The 16,716-nt window shown below is 49.5% G+C and overlaps 1 protein-coding gene across 1 annotated transcript in view; it reads right to left on the bottom strand.

The window, feature by feature from the left end:
• Nucleotides 1-16,716, bottom strand: part of LOC130314680 (complement C5-like) — a gene marked incomplete at its 3' end in the record, with an annotated part of 46,629 nt that overhangs the window by 19,960 nt on the left and 9,953 nt on the right. Inside the window, 6 exon segments of the mRNA XM_056552741.1 lie at nucleotides 674-764; nucleotides 891-973; nucleotides 1,293-1,384; nucleotides 9,678-9,748; nucleotides 9,828-9,990; nucleotides 10,254-10,446. Coding sequence (XP_056408716.1) covers nucleotides 674-764; nucleotides 891-973; nucleotides 1,293-1,384; nucleotides 9,678-9,748; nucleotides 9,828-9,990; nucleotides 10,254-10,446 — 693 coding nt within the window.

The raw sequence follows: 16,716 nt of genomic DNA, 5'->3' as shown, positions 1-16,716 counted from the left end.
GGTGGGGCAGGTAGAATGTTATACTGTATCTCTAAGGAGCCATATACTTGTCTACTGTGAGCTCCACCTAGTGGTGAGGCAGGTAGAATGTTATACTGTATCTCTATGGAGCCATTTACTTGTCTGCTATGAGCTCCCCCTAGTGGTGGGGCAGGTAGAATGTTATACTGTATCTCTATGGAGCCTTTTACTTGTCTACTGTGAGCTCCACCTAGTGGTGGAGCAGGTAGAATGTTATACTGTATCTCTATGGAGCCATATACTTGTCTGCTGGGAGCTCCACCTAGTGGTGGGGCAGGTAGAATGTTATACTGTATCTCTATGGAGCCATTTACTTGTCTGCTGTGAGCTCCCCCTAGTGGTGGGGCAGTTAGAATGTTATACTGTATCTCTATGGAGCCATTTACTTGTCTACTGTGAGCTCCCCCTAGTGGTGGGGCAGGTAGAATGTCAAACTGTATCTCTATGGAGCCATTTACTTGTCTACTGTGAGCTCCCCCTAGTGGTGGGGCAGGTAGAATATTATACTGTATCTCTATAGAGCCATTTACTCGTCTGCTGTGAGCTCCCCCCAGTGGTGGGGCAGGTAGAATATTATACTGTATCTCTATAGAGCCATTTACTCGTCTGCTGTGAGCTCCCCCTAGTGGTGGGGCCGGTGGATGGCACTTACTTTGCTCTCACAGTGACTGTGAATTCCCTGAACGTCTCATACGATATGAAGTTCTGTTGCGGTTCTACGGTGACGAAGAATCGGGGCAGAACTAAAACACAAAAGAGACATCACGGGATGATCGCCATGTTACCACCATGTGAACGTCATATGACCACCGCGTGCTGTGGTCGGATGATACATTGTATACGAATGTGCAGCGTTACGAGGTAAATACCGTATTCCTTCACTTCAAACACAGCTGCCGTGGATGTTGTGTAATCTGCCTCGTAGGCGGCTTCAATCTTCCACGTCCCAAATCTGAGGGTGAGAATGTGAAACGCGCCGGTCAGTGACACATCCCACCGGAACCTTCTACAACCTTCTAATAGACTTCTCTCTCCTCATTATTCTCAAGATCTACACTTGCTGTCAGTGAATGAAAACCCTAATCCCTAGAGGCCTTGTTCTCCTCGGGGGTCACTATTCACTGGGGCAGCAGAGATCCTGATGCCTCTCAATCTGTTAGAAAATTGTAGAACGTCTTAATTAGATGACAACCCGTTCTAGAAACCAAGATGGCCGCAATTGCCGCAACGGTTAGTGGTCACACACGTCAGGTGGAGGAGGAGACACATACTTGGGGTTGGCTGGAATCTTGAAGTCGGGGAAGGAGATGATGCCGGTGGCATCCTGCTGGGTGATGGCGTCCATCTTCACCTCATCTGGATCCTTCATAGGAAATACAAGAAATGAGTTCAGCCAGGGCCCGGGGCCCTCTTCCCCCAAAAACAGAGCCCCCCCTACCCCCCCAAAAAAACAAAGAGCCCCCCAAAACACAGAGCCCCCCAACACAAAGCCCCCCAAAACTCAGAGACCCCAAACACAGAGCCCTTCCTAAACACAGAGCCCCCCCAAACACAGAGCCCCTCCAAACACAGAGCCCCTCCAAACACAGAGCCTCTCCAAACACAGAGCCCCTCCAAACACAGAGCCCCTCCAAACACAGAGCCCCTCCAAACACAGAGACACCCCAAACACAGAGCCTTCCCAAACACAGAGCCCCTCCAAACACAGAGCCTTCCCAAACACAGAGCCCCTCCAAACACAGAGCCCCTCCAAACACAGAGCCTTCCCAAACACAGAGCCCCTCCAAACACAGAGCCCCTCCAAACACAGAGCCCCTCCAAACACAGAGCCCCTCCAAACACAGAGCCCCTCCAAACACAGAGCCCCTCCAAACACAGAGCCTTCCCAAACACAGAGCCTTCCCAAACACAGAGCCCCTCCAAACACAGAGCCCTCCCAAACACAGAGCCTCTCCAAACACAGAGCCCCTCCAAACACAGAGACACCCCAAACACAGAGCCTTCCCAAACACAGAGCCCCTCCAAACACAGAGCCTTCCCAAACACAGAGCCCCTCAAAACACAGAGCCTCTCCAAACACAGAGCCCCTCCAAACACAGAGCCCCTCCAAACACAGAGCCCCTCCAAACACAGAGCCCCTCCAAACACAGAGCCCCTCCAAACACAGAGCCCCTCCAAACACAGAGCCCTCCCAAACACAGAGCCCCTCCAAACACAGAGCCCCTCCAAACACAGAGCCCCTCCAAACACAGAGCCCCTCCAAACACAGAGCCCTCCCAAACACAGAGCCTTCCCAAACACAGAGCCTTCCCAAACACAGAGCCTTCCCAAACACAGAGCCTTCCCAAACACAGAGCCTTCCCAAACACAGAGCCCCCTCCAAACACAGAGCCCCCTCCAAACACAGAGCCTTCCCAAACACAGAGCCCCCTCCAAACACAGAGCCCCTCCAAACACAGAGCCCCTCCAAACACAGAGCCTTCCCAAACACAGAGCCTTCCCGAACACAGAGCCCCTCCAAACACAGAGCCCCTCCAAACACAGAGCCCCTCCAAACACAGAGCCCCTCCAAACACAGAGCCCCTCCAAACACAGAGCCCCTCCAAACACAGAACCCCTCCAAACACAGAGCCCCCTCCAAACACAGAGCCCCCTCCAAACACAGAGCCCTCCCAAACACAGAGCCCCCTCCAAACACAGAGCCTTCCCAAACACAGAGCCTTCCCAAACACAGAGCCTTCCCAAACACAGAGCCTTCCCAAACAGAGCCCTCCCAAACACAGAGCCCCCTTCAAACACAGAGCCTTCCCAAACACAGAGCCCCTCCAAACACAGAGCCTTCCCAAACACAGAGCCCTCCCAAACACAGAGACACCCCAAACACAGAGACACCCCAAACACAGAGACACCCCAAACACAGAGACACCCCAAACACAGAGACACCCCAAACACAGAGACACCCCAAACACAGAGCCCCTCCAAACACAGAGCCCCTCCAAACACAGAGCCCCTCCAAACACAAAGCCCCCTCCAAACACAGAGCCCCTCCAAACACAGAGCCTTCCCAAACACAGAGCCTTCCCAAACACAGAACCCCTTCAAACACAGAGCCCCTCCAAACACAGAGCCTTCCCAAACACATAGCCCCTTCAAACACAGAGCCCCTCCAAACACAGAGCCCCTCCAAACACAGAGCCTTCCCAAACACAGAGCCTTCCCAAACACAGAGCCCCTCCAAACACAGAGCCCTCCCAAACACAGAGCCCCTCCAAACACAGAGCCCTCCCAAACACAGAGCCTTCCCAAACACAGAGCCCCCTCCAAACACAGAGCCCCCTCCAAACACAGAGCCCCTCCAAACACAGAGCCTTCCCAAACACAGAGCCCCCTCCAAACACAGACCCCCTCCAAACACAGAACCTTCCCAAACACAGAGCCTTCCCAAACACAGAGCCTTCCCAAACACAGAGCCTTCCCAAACAGAGCCCTCCCAAACACAGAGCCCCCTTCAAACACAGAGCCCCTCCAAACACAGAGCCCCTCCAAACACAGAGCCCCTCCAAACACAGAGCCTTCCCAAACACAGAGCCCCTCCAAACACAGAGCCCTCCCAAGCACAGAGCCCCTCCAAACACAGAGCCCCTCCAAACACAGAGCCCTCCCAAACACAGAGCCTTCCCAAACACAGAGCCTTCCCAAACACAGAGCCTTCCCAAACACAGAGCCTTCCCAAACACAGAGCCTTCCCAAACACAGAGCCCCCTCCAAACACAGAGCCCCCTCCAAACACAGAGCCCCTCCAAACACAGAGCCCCTCCAAACACAGAGCCTTCCCAAACACAGAGCCCCCTCCAAACACAGAGCCCCTCAAAACACAGACCCCGTCCAAACACAGACCCCCTCCAAACACAGAGCCTTCCCAAACACAGAGCCTTCCCAAACACAGAGCCTTCCCAAACACAGAGCCTACCCAAACACAGAGCCCTCCCAAACACAGAGCCCTCCCAAACACAGAGCCCTCCCAAACACAGAGCCTTCCCAAACACAGAGCCCTCCCAAACACAGAGCCCCCTCCAAACACAGAGCCTTCCCAAACACAGAGCCCCCTCCAAACACAGAGCCCCTCCAAACACAGAGCCCCTCCAAACACAGAGCCCCTCCAAACACAGAGCCTTCCCGAACACAGAGCCCCTCCAAACACAGAGCCCCTCCAAACACAGAGCCCCTCCAAACACAGAGCCTTCCCAAACACAGAGCCCCCTCCAAACACAGAGCCCTCCCAAACACAGAGCCTTCCCAAACACAGAGCCCCCTCCAAACACAGAGTCTTCCCAAACACAGACCCTTCCCAAACACAGAGCCCCTCCAAACACAGAGCCCTCCCAAACACAGAGCCTTCCCAAACACAGAGCCCTCCCAAACACAGAGCCCCCTCCAAACACAGAGCCCCTCCAAACACAGAGCCTTCCCAAACACAGAGCCTTCCCAAACACAGAGCCCTCCAAAACACAGAGACACCCCAAACACATAGCCCCTCCAAACACAGAGCCTTCCCAAACACAGAGACACCCCAAACACAGAGACACCCCAAACACAGAGACACCCCAAACACAGAGCCCCTCCAAACACAGAGCCCCTCCAAACACAGAGCCCCTCCAAACACAGAGCCTTCCCAAACACAGAGCCCCCTCCAAACACAGAGCCCCCTCCAAACATAGAGCCCCTCCAAACATAGAGCCCCTCCAAACACAGAGCCCCCTCCAAACATAGAGCCCCCTCCAAACACAGAGCCCCCTCCAAACACAGAGCCCCTCCAAACACAGAGCCCCTCCAAACACAGAGCCTTCCCAAACACAGAGCCTTCCCAAACACAGAGCCCTCCCAAACACAGAGCCTTCCCAATTACAGAGCCTTCCCAAACACAGAACCCTCCCAAACACAGAGCCTTCCCAAACACAGAGCCCCCTCAAAACACAGAGACACCCCAAACACAGAGACACCCCAAACACAGAGCGCCTCCAAACACAGAGCCCTCCCAAACACAGAGCCTTCCCAAACACAGAGCCTTCCCAAACACAGAGCCTTCCCAAACACAGAGCCTTCCCAAACACAGAGCCTTCCCAAACACAGAGCCTCTCCAAACACAGAGCCTTCCCAAACACAGAGCCTTCCCAAACACAGAGCCTTCCCAAACACAGAGCCTTCTCAAACACACAGAGCCCCCTCCAAACACAGAGCCCCCTCCAAACACAGAGCCTTCCCAAACACAGAGCCACTCCAAACACAGAGCCCCTCCAAACACAGAGCCTTCCCAAACACAGAGCCTTCCCAAACACAGAGCCTTCCCAAACACAGAGCCCTCCCAAACACAGAGCCCTCCCAAACACAGAGCCTTCCCAAACACAGAGCCTTCCCAAACACAGAGCCCCTCCAAACACAGAGCCTTCACAAACACAGAGCCTTCCCAAACACGGAGACACCCTAAACACAGAGCCCTCCCAAACACAGAGACACCCAAAACACAGAGCCCCTCCAAACACAGAGCCTTCCCAAACACAGAGCCCCCTCCAAACACCGAGCCCCTCCAAACAGAGAGCCTTCCCAAACACAGAGACACCCCAAACACAGGGCCCCTCCAAACACAGAGACACCCCAAACACAGAGCCTTCCCAAACACAGAGACACCCCAAATACAGAGCCTTCCCAAACACAGAGCCCCTCCAAACACAGAGCATTCCCAAACACAGAGCCCCTCCAAACACAGAGCCCCTCCAAACACAGAGCATTCCCAAACACACAGAGCCTTCCCAAACACAGAGCCTTCCCAAACACAGAGCCTTCCCAAACACAGAGCCCCTCCAAACACCGAGCCCCTCCAAACAGAGAGCCTTCCCAAACACAGAGACACCCCAAACACAGGGCCCCTCCAAACACAGAGACACCCCAAACACAGAGCCTTCCCAAACACAGAGACACCCCAAATACAGAGCCTTCCCAAACACAGAGCCCCTCCAAACACAGAGCATTCCCAAACACAGAGCCCCTCCAAACACAGAGCCCCTCCAAACACAGAGCATTCCCAAACACACAGAGCCTTCCCAAACACAGAGCCTTCCCAAACACAGAGACACCCCAAACACAGAGCCCCTCCAAACACAGAGACACCCCAAACACAGAGCCTTCCGAAACACAGAGCCTTCCCAAACACAGAGCCTTCCAAACACAGAGCCCTCCCAAACACAAAGCCTTCCCAAACACAGAGACACCCTAAACACAGAGGACACCCAAAACACAGAGCCCCTCCAAACACAGAGCCCCTCCAAACACAGAGCCCCTCCAAACACAGAGCCTTCCCAAACACAGAGCCTTCCCAAACACAGAGACACCCCCAAACACAGAGCCCCTCCAAACACAGAGACACCCCAAACACAGAGCCTTCCCAAACACAGAGCCTTCCCAAACACAGAGCCTTCCCAAACACAGAGACACCCCAAACACAGAACCTTCCCAAACACAGAGCCCCTCCAAACACAGAGCATTCCCAAACACAGAGCCCCTCCAAACACAGAGCCTTCCCAAACACACAGAGCCTTCCCAAACACAGAGCCTTCTCAAACACACAGAGCCCCTCCAAACACAGAGCCTTCCCAAACACACAGAGCCCCTCCCAAACACAGAGCCTTCCCAAACACAGAGCCTTCCCAAACACAGAGCCCCCTCCAAACACAGAGCCTTCCCAAACACAGAGCCCCTCCAAACACAGAGCCTTCCCAAACACAGAGCCTTCCCAAACACAGAGCCTTCCCAAACACAGAGCCCTCCCAAACACAGAGCCTTCCCAAACACAGAGCCTTCCCAAACACAGAGCCTTCCCAAACACAGAGACACCCAAATCACAGAGCCCCTCCAAACACAGAGCCCCTCCAAACACAGAGACACCCCAAACACAGAGCCTTCCCAAACACAGAGACACCCCAAATATAGAGCCTTCCCAAACACAGAGCCCCTCAAAACACAAAGCATTCCCAAACACAGAGCCCCTCCAAACACAGAGCCTTCCCAAACACACAGAGCCTTCCCAAACACACAGAGCCTTCCCAAACACAGAGCCTTCCCAAACACAGAGCCTTCCCAAACACAGAGACACCCCAAACACAGAGCCCCTCCAAACACAGAGCCCTCCCAAACACAGAGCGCCTCCAAACACAGAGCCCTCCCAAACACAGAGCCTTCCCAAACACAGAGCCTTCCCAAACACAGAGCCTTCCCAAACACAGAGCATTCCCAAACACAGAGCCCCTCCAAACACAGAGCCTCTCCAAACACAGAGCCTTCCCAAACACACAGAGCCTTCCCAAACACACAGAGCCTTCCCAAACACAGAGCCCCTCCAAACACAGAGCCTTCCCAAACACAGAGCCTTCCCAAACACACAGAGCCTTCCCAAACACACAGAGCCTTCCCAAACACAGAGCCCCTCCAAACACAGAGCCTTCCCAAACACAGAGCCTTCCCAAACACAGAGCCTTCCCAAACACAGAGCCCTCCCAAACACAGAGCCTTCCCAAACACAGAGCCTTCCCAAACACAGAGCCTTCCCAAACACAGAGCCTTCCCAAACACAGAGACACCCTAAACACAGAGACACCCAAAACACAGAGCCCCTCCAAACACAGAGACCCTCCAAACACAGAGCCTTCCCAAACACAGAGACACCCCAAACACAGAGCCCCTCCAAACACAGAGACACCCCAAACACAGAGCCTTCCCAAACACAGAGACACCCCAAATACAGAGCCTTCCCAAACACAGAGCCCCTCCAAACACAGAGCATTCCCAAACACAGAGCCCCTCCAAACACAGAGCCTTCCCAAACACACAGAGCCTTCCCAAACACACAGAGCCTTCCCAAACACAGAGCCTTCCCAAACACAGAGACACCCCAAACACAGAGCCCCTCCAAACACAGAGCCCTCCCAAACACAGAGCACCTCCAAACACAGAGCCCTCCCAAACACAGAGCCTTCCCAAACACAGAGCCTTCCCAAACACAGAGCCTTCTCAAACACACAGAGCCCCCTCCAAACACAGAGCCTTCCCAAACACAGAGCCTTCCCAAACACAGAGCCCCTCCAAACACAGAGCCCCTCCAAACACAGAGCCCCTCCAAACACAGAGCCCCTCCAAACACAGAGCCTTCCCAAACACAGAGCCTTCCCAAACACAGAGACACCCTAAACACAGAGCCCTCCCAAACAAAAAGACACCCAAAACACAGAGCCCCTCCAAACACAGAGCCCCTCCAAACACAGAGCCCCTCCAAACACAGAGCCTTCCCAAACACAGAGCCTTCCCAAACACAGAGACACCCCAAACACAGAGACACCCCAAACACAGAGCCTTCCCAAACACAGAGACACCCCAAACACAGAGCCTTCCCAAACACAGAGCCCCTCCAAACACAGAGCATTCCCAAACACAGAGCCCCTCCAAGCACAGAGCCTTCCCAAACACACAGAGCCTTCCCAAACCCAGAGCCTTCTCAAACACACAGAGCCCCTCCAAACGCAGAGCCTTCCCAAACACACAGAGCCTTCCCAAACCCAGAGCCTTCTCAAACACACAGAGCCCCTCCAAACACAGAGCCTTCCCAAACACACAGAGCCCCTCCCAAACACAGAGCCTTCCCAAACACAGAGCCTTCCCAAACACAGAGCCTTCCCAAACACAGAGCCTTCCCAAACACAGAGCCCCTCCAAACACAGAGCCTTTCCAAACACAGAGCCTTCCCAAACACAGAGCCTTCCCAAACACACAGAGCCTTCTCAAACACACAGAGCCCCTCCAAACACAGAGCCTTCTCAAACACACAGAGCCCCTCCAAACACAGAGCCTTCCCAAACACAGAGCCCCTCCAAACACAAAGCCTTCCCAAACACAGAGCCTTCCCAAACACAGAGCCTTCCCAAACACAGAGCCTTCCCAAACACAGAGCCTTCCCAAACACAGAGCCCCTCCAAACACAGAGCCTTCTCAAACACACAGAGCCCCTCCAAACACAGAGCCTTCTCAAACACACAGAGCCTTCCCAAACACAGAGCCTTCCCAAACACAGAGACACACACAAACCACTAAGGTTCTCCCTGGGCCTCATCAGGTCTTATCCTCCCGAGTTGCACTCACTATTCTGCAGTAGGTAATGTCTTATCCTCCAGAGCTGTATTCACTATTCTGCTGTTACATTAGTTCTTATCCTCCAGAGCTGCACTCACTATTCTGCTGTTACATAATGTCTTATCCTCCAGCGCTGCACTCACTATTCTGCTGTTACATCACGTCTTATCCTCCAGAGCTGCACTCACTATTCTGCTGTTACATAATGTCTTATCCTCCAGAGCTGCACTCACTATTCTGCTGTTACATCATGTCTTATCATCCAGAGCTGCACTCACCATTCTGCTGTTATATCATGTCTTATTCTACAGTCACCTCTAGAGCTGCACTCACTATTCTGCTGTCGCTTAAGGTCTTTTACAATTCACTGAAAGTTGAAAAATAAAGGGGCTCTCCAGTGTGAACCCAATGTATTACTACTATGTGCAGCATGGACTATGCCATTAAGCATTTAGTCACTGACTAGTATGTGTGTAACGCACCTTGAAGGTGAGGGTCACCGCTCTTCGCGCCGGTCTTAGTTCTTCATCCATGGAGTAGACCCGCACCTTCACTGTGGAGAGGAGAGATCAGAGGTATAATACACCGGAGCGTTATACAGCAGCCATAAAGGGAGACAGGATGGGGCGTACCGGACTGGTCAGGGGTGTACACCGGTTTGTCGCTCTGGATGAAGAGGAAGCCGTTGCGATGAGTGACTGGAATGCGCTCCTCCTTGGTGAACGACTTAGACTGCGCCTCTAGATATACAAACTGCGCGACGCCCTCCTTCCAGAGGATATCCTTAGGTTGTAGCTACAAAAAGAGTCGCCAAAGTTATATGATCCATACAGGAAATCCCCAATGCATTACAGCACGTGGAGTGTCACCCATGGGAATCAGGACCAGCCGGGAGACCCCCGTGTACGAGCCGTGGTAATCCCCGGAGCAGAGATAAGTAGGGCTCAGCACAGGCTCCTTCTTACTATGGTGGCATTAAAGGAGCGCTCTCCGAATCTATAACCATATTTACAGTGGTAAGGAAGGTAGACGAGGAGTTGTGGCTTCGCTCCTCTTACCTGGAGGGTCACCAGCCCCTGGAAGTTGTTGGCTTTGCTCAGCTCCAGGTGCTGGAAGGAGAACTTCGTCTTTTTGTCAGGGTAACTAAGCAGCGAGATTCGGATGGGGAGATTCTCTTCATGTCCAAAGCCCTGAACCACCACCGTCTCCTGAGCGCCGACCCGCCAAACCCGGGGGCCCATCACAAGATACCTGGAAGACACCAGACATTATCATCTAAACCTCACCATTCTCAAGATCCCTGTCATCTGTCAGTGATACACCCCTTCCTCTGGGATTTTTGCAGGGTAAGGATGAAATGTGTGGGGGGACATGAGCCCTGAATGTGATTACTGATGTAGGGGATGAGATGTGAGCCCTGAATGTGATTACTGATGTATTGGATGAGACGTGAGCCCTGAATGTGATTACTGATGTAGGGGATGAGATGTGAGCCCTGAATGTGATTACTGATGTAGGGGATGAGATGTGAGCCCTGAATGTAATTACTGATGTAGTAGATGAGATGTGAGCCCTGAATGTGATTACTGATGTAGGGGATGAGATGTGAGCCCTGAATGTGATTACTGATGTAGTAGATGAGATGTGAGCCCTGAATGTGATTACTGATGTAGGGGATGAGATGTGAGCCCTGAATGTGATTACTGATTTAGTAGATTAGATGTGAGCCCTGAATGTGATTACTGATGTAGTAAATGAGATGTGAGCCCTGAATGTAATTACTGATGTACTGGATGAGATGTGAGCCCTGAATGTGATTACTGATGTAGTGGATGAGATGTGAGCCCTGAATGTGATTACTGATGTAGGGGATGAGATGTGAGCCCTGAATGTGATCACTGATGTTGTAGATGAGATGTGAGCCCTGAATTTGATTACTGATGTAGGGGATGAGATGTGAGCCCTGAATGTGATTACTGATGTAGGGGATGAGATGTGAGCCCTGAATGTGATTACTGATATAGGGGGTGAGATGTGAGCCCTGAATGTGATTACTGATGTAGTAGATGAGATGTGAGCCCTGAATGTGATTACTGATGTAGGGGATGAGATGTGAGCCCTGAATGTGATTACTGATGTAGTGGATGAGATGTGAGCCCTGAATGTGATTACTGAGGTAGGGGATGAGATGTAAGCTCTGAATGTGATTACTGATGTAGTAGATGAGATGTGAGCCCTGAATGTAATTACTGATGTAGGTGATGAGATGTGAGCCCTGAATGTAATTACTGATGTAGGGGATGAGATGTGAGCCCTGAATGTAATTACTGATGTAGTAGATGAGATGTGAGCCCTGAATGTGATTACTGATGTAGTGGATGAGATGTGAGCCCTGAATGTGATTATTGATGTAGTGCATGAGATGTGAGCCCTGAATGTGATTACTGATGTAGGGGATGAGATGTGAGCCCTGAATGTGATTACTGATGTATTTGATGAGATGTGAGCCCTGAATGTGATTACTGATGTATTTGATGAGATGTGAGCCCTGAATGTGATTACTTATGTAGGGGATGAGATGTGAGCCCTGAATGTGATTACTGATGTAGGGCATGAGATGTGAGCCCTGAATGTGATTACTGATGTAGTAGATGAGATGTGAGCCCTGAATGTGATTACTGATGTAGGGGATGAGATGTGAGCCCTGAATGTGATTACTGATGTAGGGGATGAGATGTGAGCCCTGAATGTGATTACTGATGTAGTGGATGAGATGTGAGCCCTGAATGTGATTACTGATGTAGTGGATGAGATGTGAGCCCTGAATGTGATTACTGATGTAGTGGATGAGATGTGAGCCCTGAATGTGATTACTGATGTAGTGGATGAGATGTGAGCCCTGAATGTGATTACTGATGTAGTGGATGAGATGTGAGCCCTGAATGTGATTACTGATGTAGGGGATGAGATGTGAGCCCTGAATGTGACCGTCTGCAGGCATCTTCCATTGTATGCATTTTTGCTGTGGATCGCCCGTAACAACGCCCAGGTGCACAACTGCACTTGGGGTTGAGTTTCCTGCTACAACCACCTGCATGTACCTATAAGCCGGTATTCTTTTGTTTAAGGCTTATACTAATGCACTCTTTTATCTTACCTGGTGGCATTAAGGTTTCACCTGTGAGGCCGGTTATAAATGAACCAACAAGTGTGGGTGGATGATGTAGTAGATGAGATGTGAGGCCTGAATGTGATTACAACTGGGGGTGGGGGACATGAGTTATGAATATGATTACCGCCAGGGAAGGGGATAGATGTGAGCCCGGAATCTGGTTACTGCTGGTGGGTGAGGGATAGATGTGCCCCCTAAGGCTAAGTTTCCACTTGTTTTTTTTGTTGTTGAAAAAACGCTGCAGACAGATGTTAGCTGCAAGTCAATAGGGAACTGCAAAATGCCATATCCATTTGGTGTTTTTCAACTATTTTGGGCTCCCTGGGTGTTTTTTAAAAACGACCTCTTGTTAAGACTTTGTTTTGTTTTTTGGAAAAATCTTTCTGTTTTTCTCCCATAGAAGTCAATGGGAGGGCAAAAACGTTTTTTTGCGTTTTTTGCTGGTGGTTTTTATTCTTTTTTGGACTTTAACAATCCAAAAAAGGGATGGAGATACCCTTTTTAATAAAATTTCATAGAGTACCATAAAAAAAAAAAAAGAAAAGATACAGTAGGGATGGAAAAAATTGTATTTAACTAAATTTATATTTTTTAGAATGATATTTTTATAAATTTTTAAACAGGGACCAATTTATGTGGGCGGGCAGGGACCTAAAAACGTACCTAACAATCTAAAAAATATATAGAAGGGCCATTTAATTGTAAAAATAATATATTTTTATAAAATGTTATATTTTATCATTTACTTTTAAATTTTTTTGGTACTACTACTCCCTGCATAGAACAGACTGTTCCATGCTGAGAGTAGTAGTACCTGTACTAATAGACAGATCACTCCTGACACCCGCTGCGATTGTCGTATATAATATATAGAAGCGAGCGGCACGGCCACTTCTCCGCTCCCTGCACTGTATTCTCTGTGACAAGAGGTTCCCTTCACATCACAGATTCATATTTCTCGCTCAAATCTGTGATTGGCCGACACCATCCGGCCAATCACGTCTCTGAGAAGCAAATATGAGTCAGTGATGTTATTTTCTATGCACCTCACTGGCCGGCCGTATACTGCAGAGATGCGGAGCGCAGAAGAAAGCTGCTCCACTTCTCAAATGGATGAAGGATGATCGCAGCGGAGTGACTACCGCTGTGATCTGACCTTAACTGTAGGTACTACTGCTCCCAATAGGGAGCACACTCTGCTCCATGCTTGGAGTAGTAGTACCTGTACTAATAGACAGATAACCCCGCGTGTCACTCCTGACACCCGTCGCGATCCTCCTATATAATCTATAGAAGTCGGCGGCACGGCTGCACTTCTCTGGTCTCCTGAACTGTACTCTGTGATGTGAAGTTTTCTTCACATCACAGATTTGTATATGGCACTGAGAGCTGTGATTGGCAGACACCATCCGACCAATCACAGCTGTCATCGGGATATATGAATCTACAGTGTACAGTTCAGGGGAGCGGAGAACCGGCCGTGCCGCTGGTTTCTATAGATTATATAGGAGGATCCAGGGTGATCTGTCTATTAGTACAGGTACTACTACTCCCAGCATGGAACAGTCTGTACCATGCTGGGAGTAGTAGTACTACCTAAAAAAAGTGAAAAAAAATTAAGAAAAAAGAAAAGAAAAAAACACATACTTATTAACCACATAATTAAAATACATCACTAATAAAAAGTATCACAAAATTATAAAAGATATATTATTTTTACAATTAAATGGCCCTTTTATACATTTTTTATTTTGCCGGCTACATTTTTAGGTCCCTATCCCCCCACCCATAAACTGGTTCCTGTTTAATAATTAATAACAATTTTGTTCTTAAAAATATAAATTTCGTTAAATAGAGAGCAAATGCGTAGCACCCGTCACAGGCGCACGGACCTGACGTGGACCTCATCCAAAACTATAGAAGAAAAAGGGAAATGTCCAGCGCCTGACTCAGGAACGATTAATTAATGCGCCAAAGTAGACATACAGGGACATGATAAAAGGTGACGCGTTTCGGCTGGCAATGGAAAGCCTTAGTCATACAAAGAAAATACACATACGGATCTCTTTATGCATGGGAGGACCAGGTGGCGCACACCTGAAATCAGGCTACGTCACTGGACCCACACACACAATTACATCAAGAACACACAAATACAAATGAAAGATAAGGTATGTTTCGCTGAAACACCGGAGCTTCCTCAGGGGGCGTACGCCCCCTGAGGAAGCTCCGGTGTTTGAGCGAAACATATGTTGGGGTTGGTACACTAACTGGTGAGACCTGTTTACTCTATACAGACTCCGGGATTGTTTACATGTATATTAGATGCTTGCTAGTTTATTGCACTTTCAGTATATCATATTTATTATATTGCTAGCTGCTACCATTTACCTTTGTAACAAGAGTCTGTTCAGCTATATTTGGACATTTCTTCCACTTCCTTACCTGTTATGTACCTCCAATTGTGACTGAATGTGCCTTATAAATATTTATACTAATGTTATGTTTTTATGTATATTCAATAAAGCTTTTGATGATATTTGGGAGTAGTGTCTAATTTTGGGGCACACATAATCAATAGTGTAAAATGGTATCTTGTCTTCTTGTCTTGCGGAAACCTAGAATTAAGCTTCAAAATCCCGGAGACTTCTCTCTGGATCCAGTATCTTTTGTGTTGGATTCCCACCTCTTGATGGCGATGACGCTCTCGATACCCTGTAGAGATGATGGATCCCCCCATGTTATTTGGCAACATGCTTCCTAACCATCGATACATGACGTGACCAACAATGGCGAACACCGGATAGATGTTTACGTATCCAGTAAATGTCATATTGTAAAGAGTTAATGACTCCAGAAGTGTTACAATTCATGTATTGTTTCATGGAGAAACTCTTATTATTGCTAAATGATGAAAACGCTGGAATTTACTATATATTCACAACGGATGCATTTCTTTGCCCCACATAAGAGCCCAGATAGTTAAAGGAGACATCCAATGGTGAAAAACATATCCCCTATCCTAAGGATAGGGGATAAGTTTCAGATCGTGGGGGGTCTGACCGCTGGGGTCCCCGTGATCTCCTGTATGGGGACTCGGCAGCCCTCGGGAAGGGGGCATGTTGAACACAGCACGAAGCGGCGGCTGACACGCCCCCTCAATACAACTCTATGGCAGAGCCGGAGATTGCCAAAGGTCAACCCGCACTATCTGGCCAGCGAGGCGGGGCTCCATACAGAGAGATCGCTGGGGGCCCCATTGGTCAGACCCCCGGGATCTCAAACTTATCCCCTATCCTTAGGATAGGGGATACGTTTTTCACCACTGGACTACCCCTTTAAGCCATGTGGGTTTTCTTTCCGGACAATCCACTCGGTGATGTCATCTGGCCAATGGTGGCAGCGCTCCTGGATACGCACATGTAGCATCCCTGAAATGGGGATCAGTATAGGTATATACTTATCTATATACTCTTCACTGCTCTGAAGTCAGTGCTATACAATAGGCGTGGTATCGTTTTGTGTGTCATTATTTTTCTTGGTACCGTGGGATGGAATAAGATCTTTACGATTTCTATCTCTAGCAATAGATACAGCTCTGGAGATAGTCCATTCCGGGTAGCCACGCTGTCTTAGTCTGTTACCAACAGCAACTGCCTCCATGGTGAAATCGCTCTCCAGTGTGCCCCCCCCCCCCCCACAGGAAAATGTTCTACTACGTGTGTGGGGTGGCAGGATGCTGCGTGCAGAATAGAATTAACAGCCGTTTTCTTTCTACATGAAGTAGATATTACTTCACTATCACTGACCCCCGAAACGCGTCACCTGTCTACACTGTCTATGAACCTGTGGATGAATATGCAATACAAGCTACGTTTTATGGGAGCTGCGCTGGACATCAATCTTTTTCATTTACTCCACGGTGTAGTCCACGCCGGTCCGGGCGCTCCGTGACACGGAGGGGAGCTGCACTTTTTGTTTGTTATTTGTTTATGTATTCGTTTTACATATGAATATATCATTGCCTTATGCAACAGATTTGTATGAGCCGTTAGACTGATTTTTTGTGCATATCCTTCACATGTCTGAACACAACCTTATCTTTCATTTGTATTTGTGTGTTCTTGATGTAATTGTGTGTGTGGGTCCAGTGACGTTGCCTGATTTCAGGTGTGCGCCACATAAAGAGATCCGTATGTGTATTCTCTTTGTATGACTAAGGCTTTCCAGTGCAAGCCGAAACGCGTCACCTTTTATCGTGTCCCTGTATGTCTACTTTGGCGCATTAATTAATCGTTCCTGAGTCAAGCGCTGGACATTCAAATTTTTCTTCTATAATTTCGTAAAAT

The sequence above is a fragment of the Hyla sarda genome, unplaced genomic scaffold (assembly GCF_029499605.1).
Source record: "Hyla sarda isolate aHylSar1 unplaced genomic scaffold, aHylSar1.hap1 scaffold_1841, whole genome shotgun sequence".
Taxonomy (NCBI): domain Eukaryota; kingdom Metazoa; phylum Chordata; class Amphibia; order Anura; family Hylidae; genus Hyla; species Hyla sarda.
The sequence above is the reverse complement of the archived record's forward strand: the minus strand, read 5'-3'. Positions and strand labels throughout refer to the sequence as shown.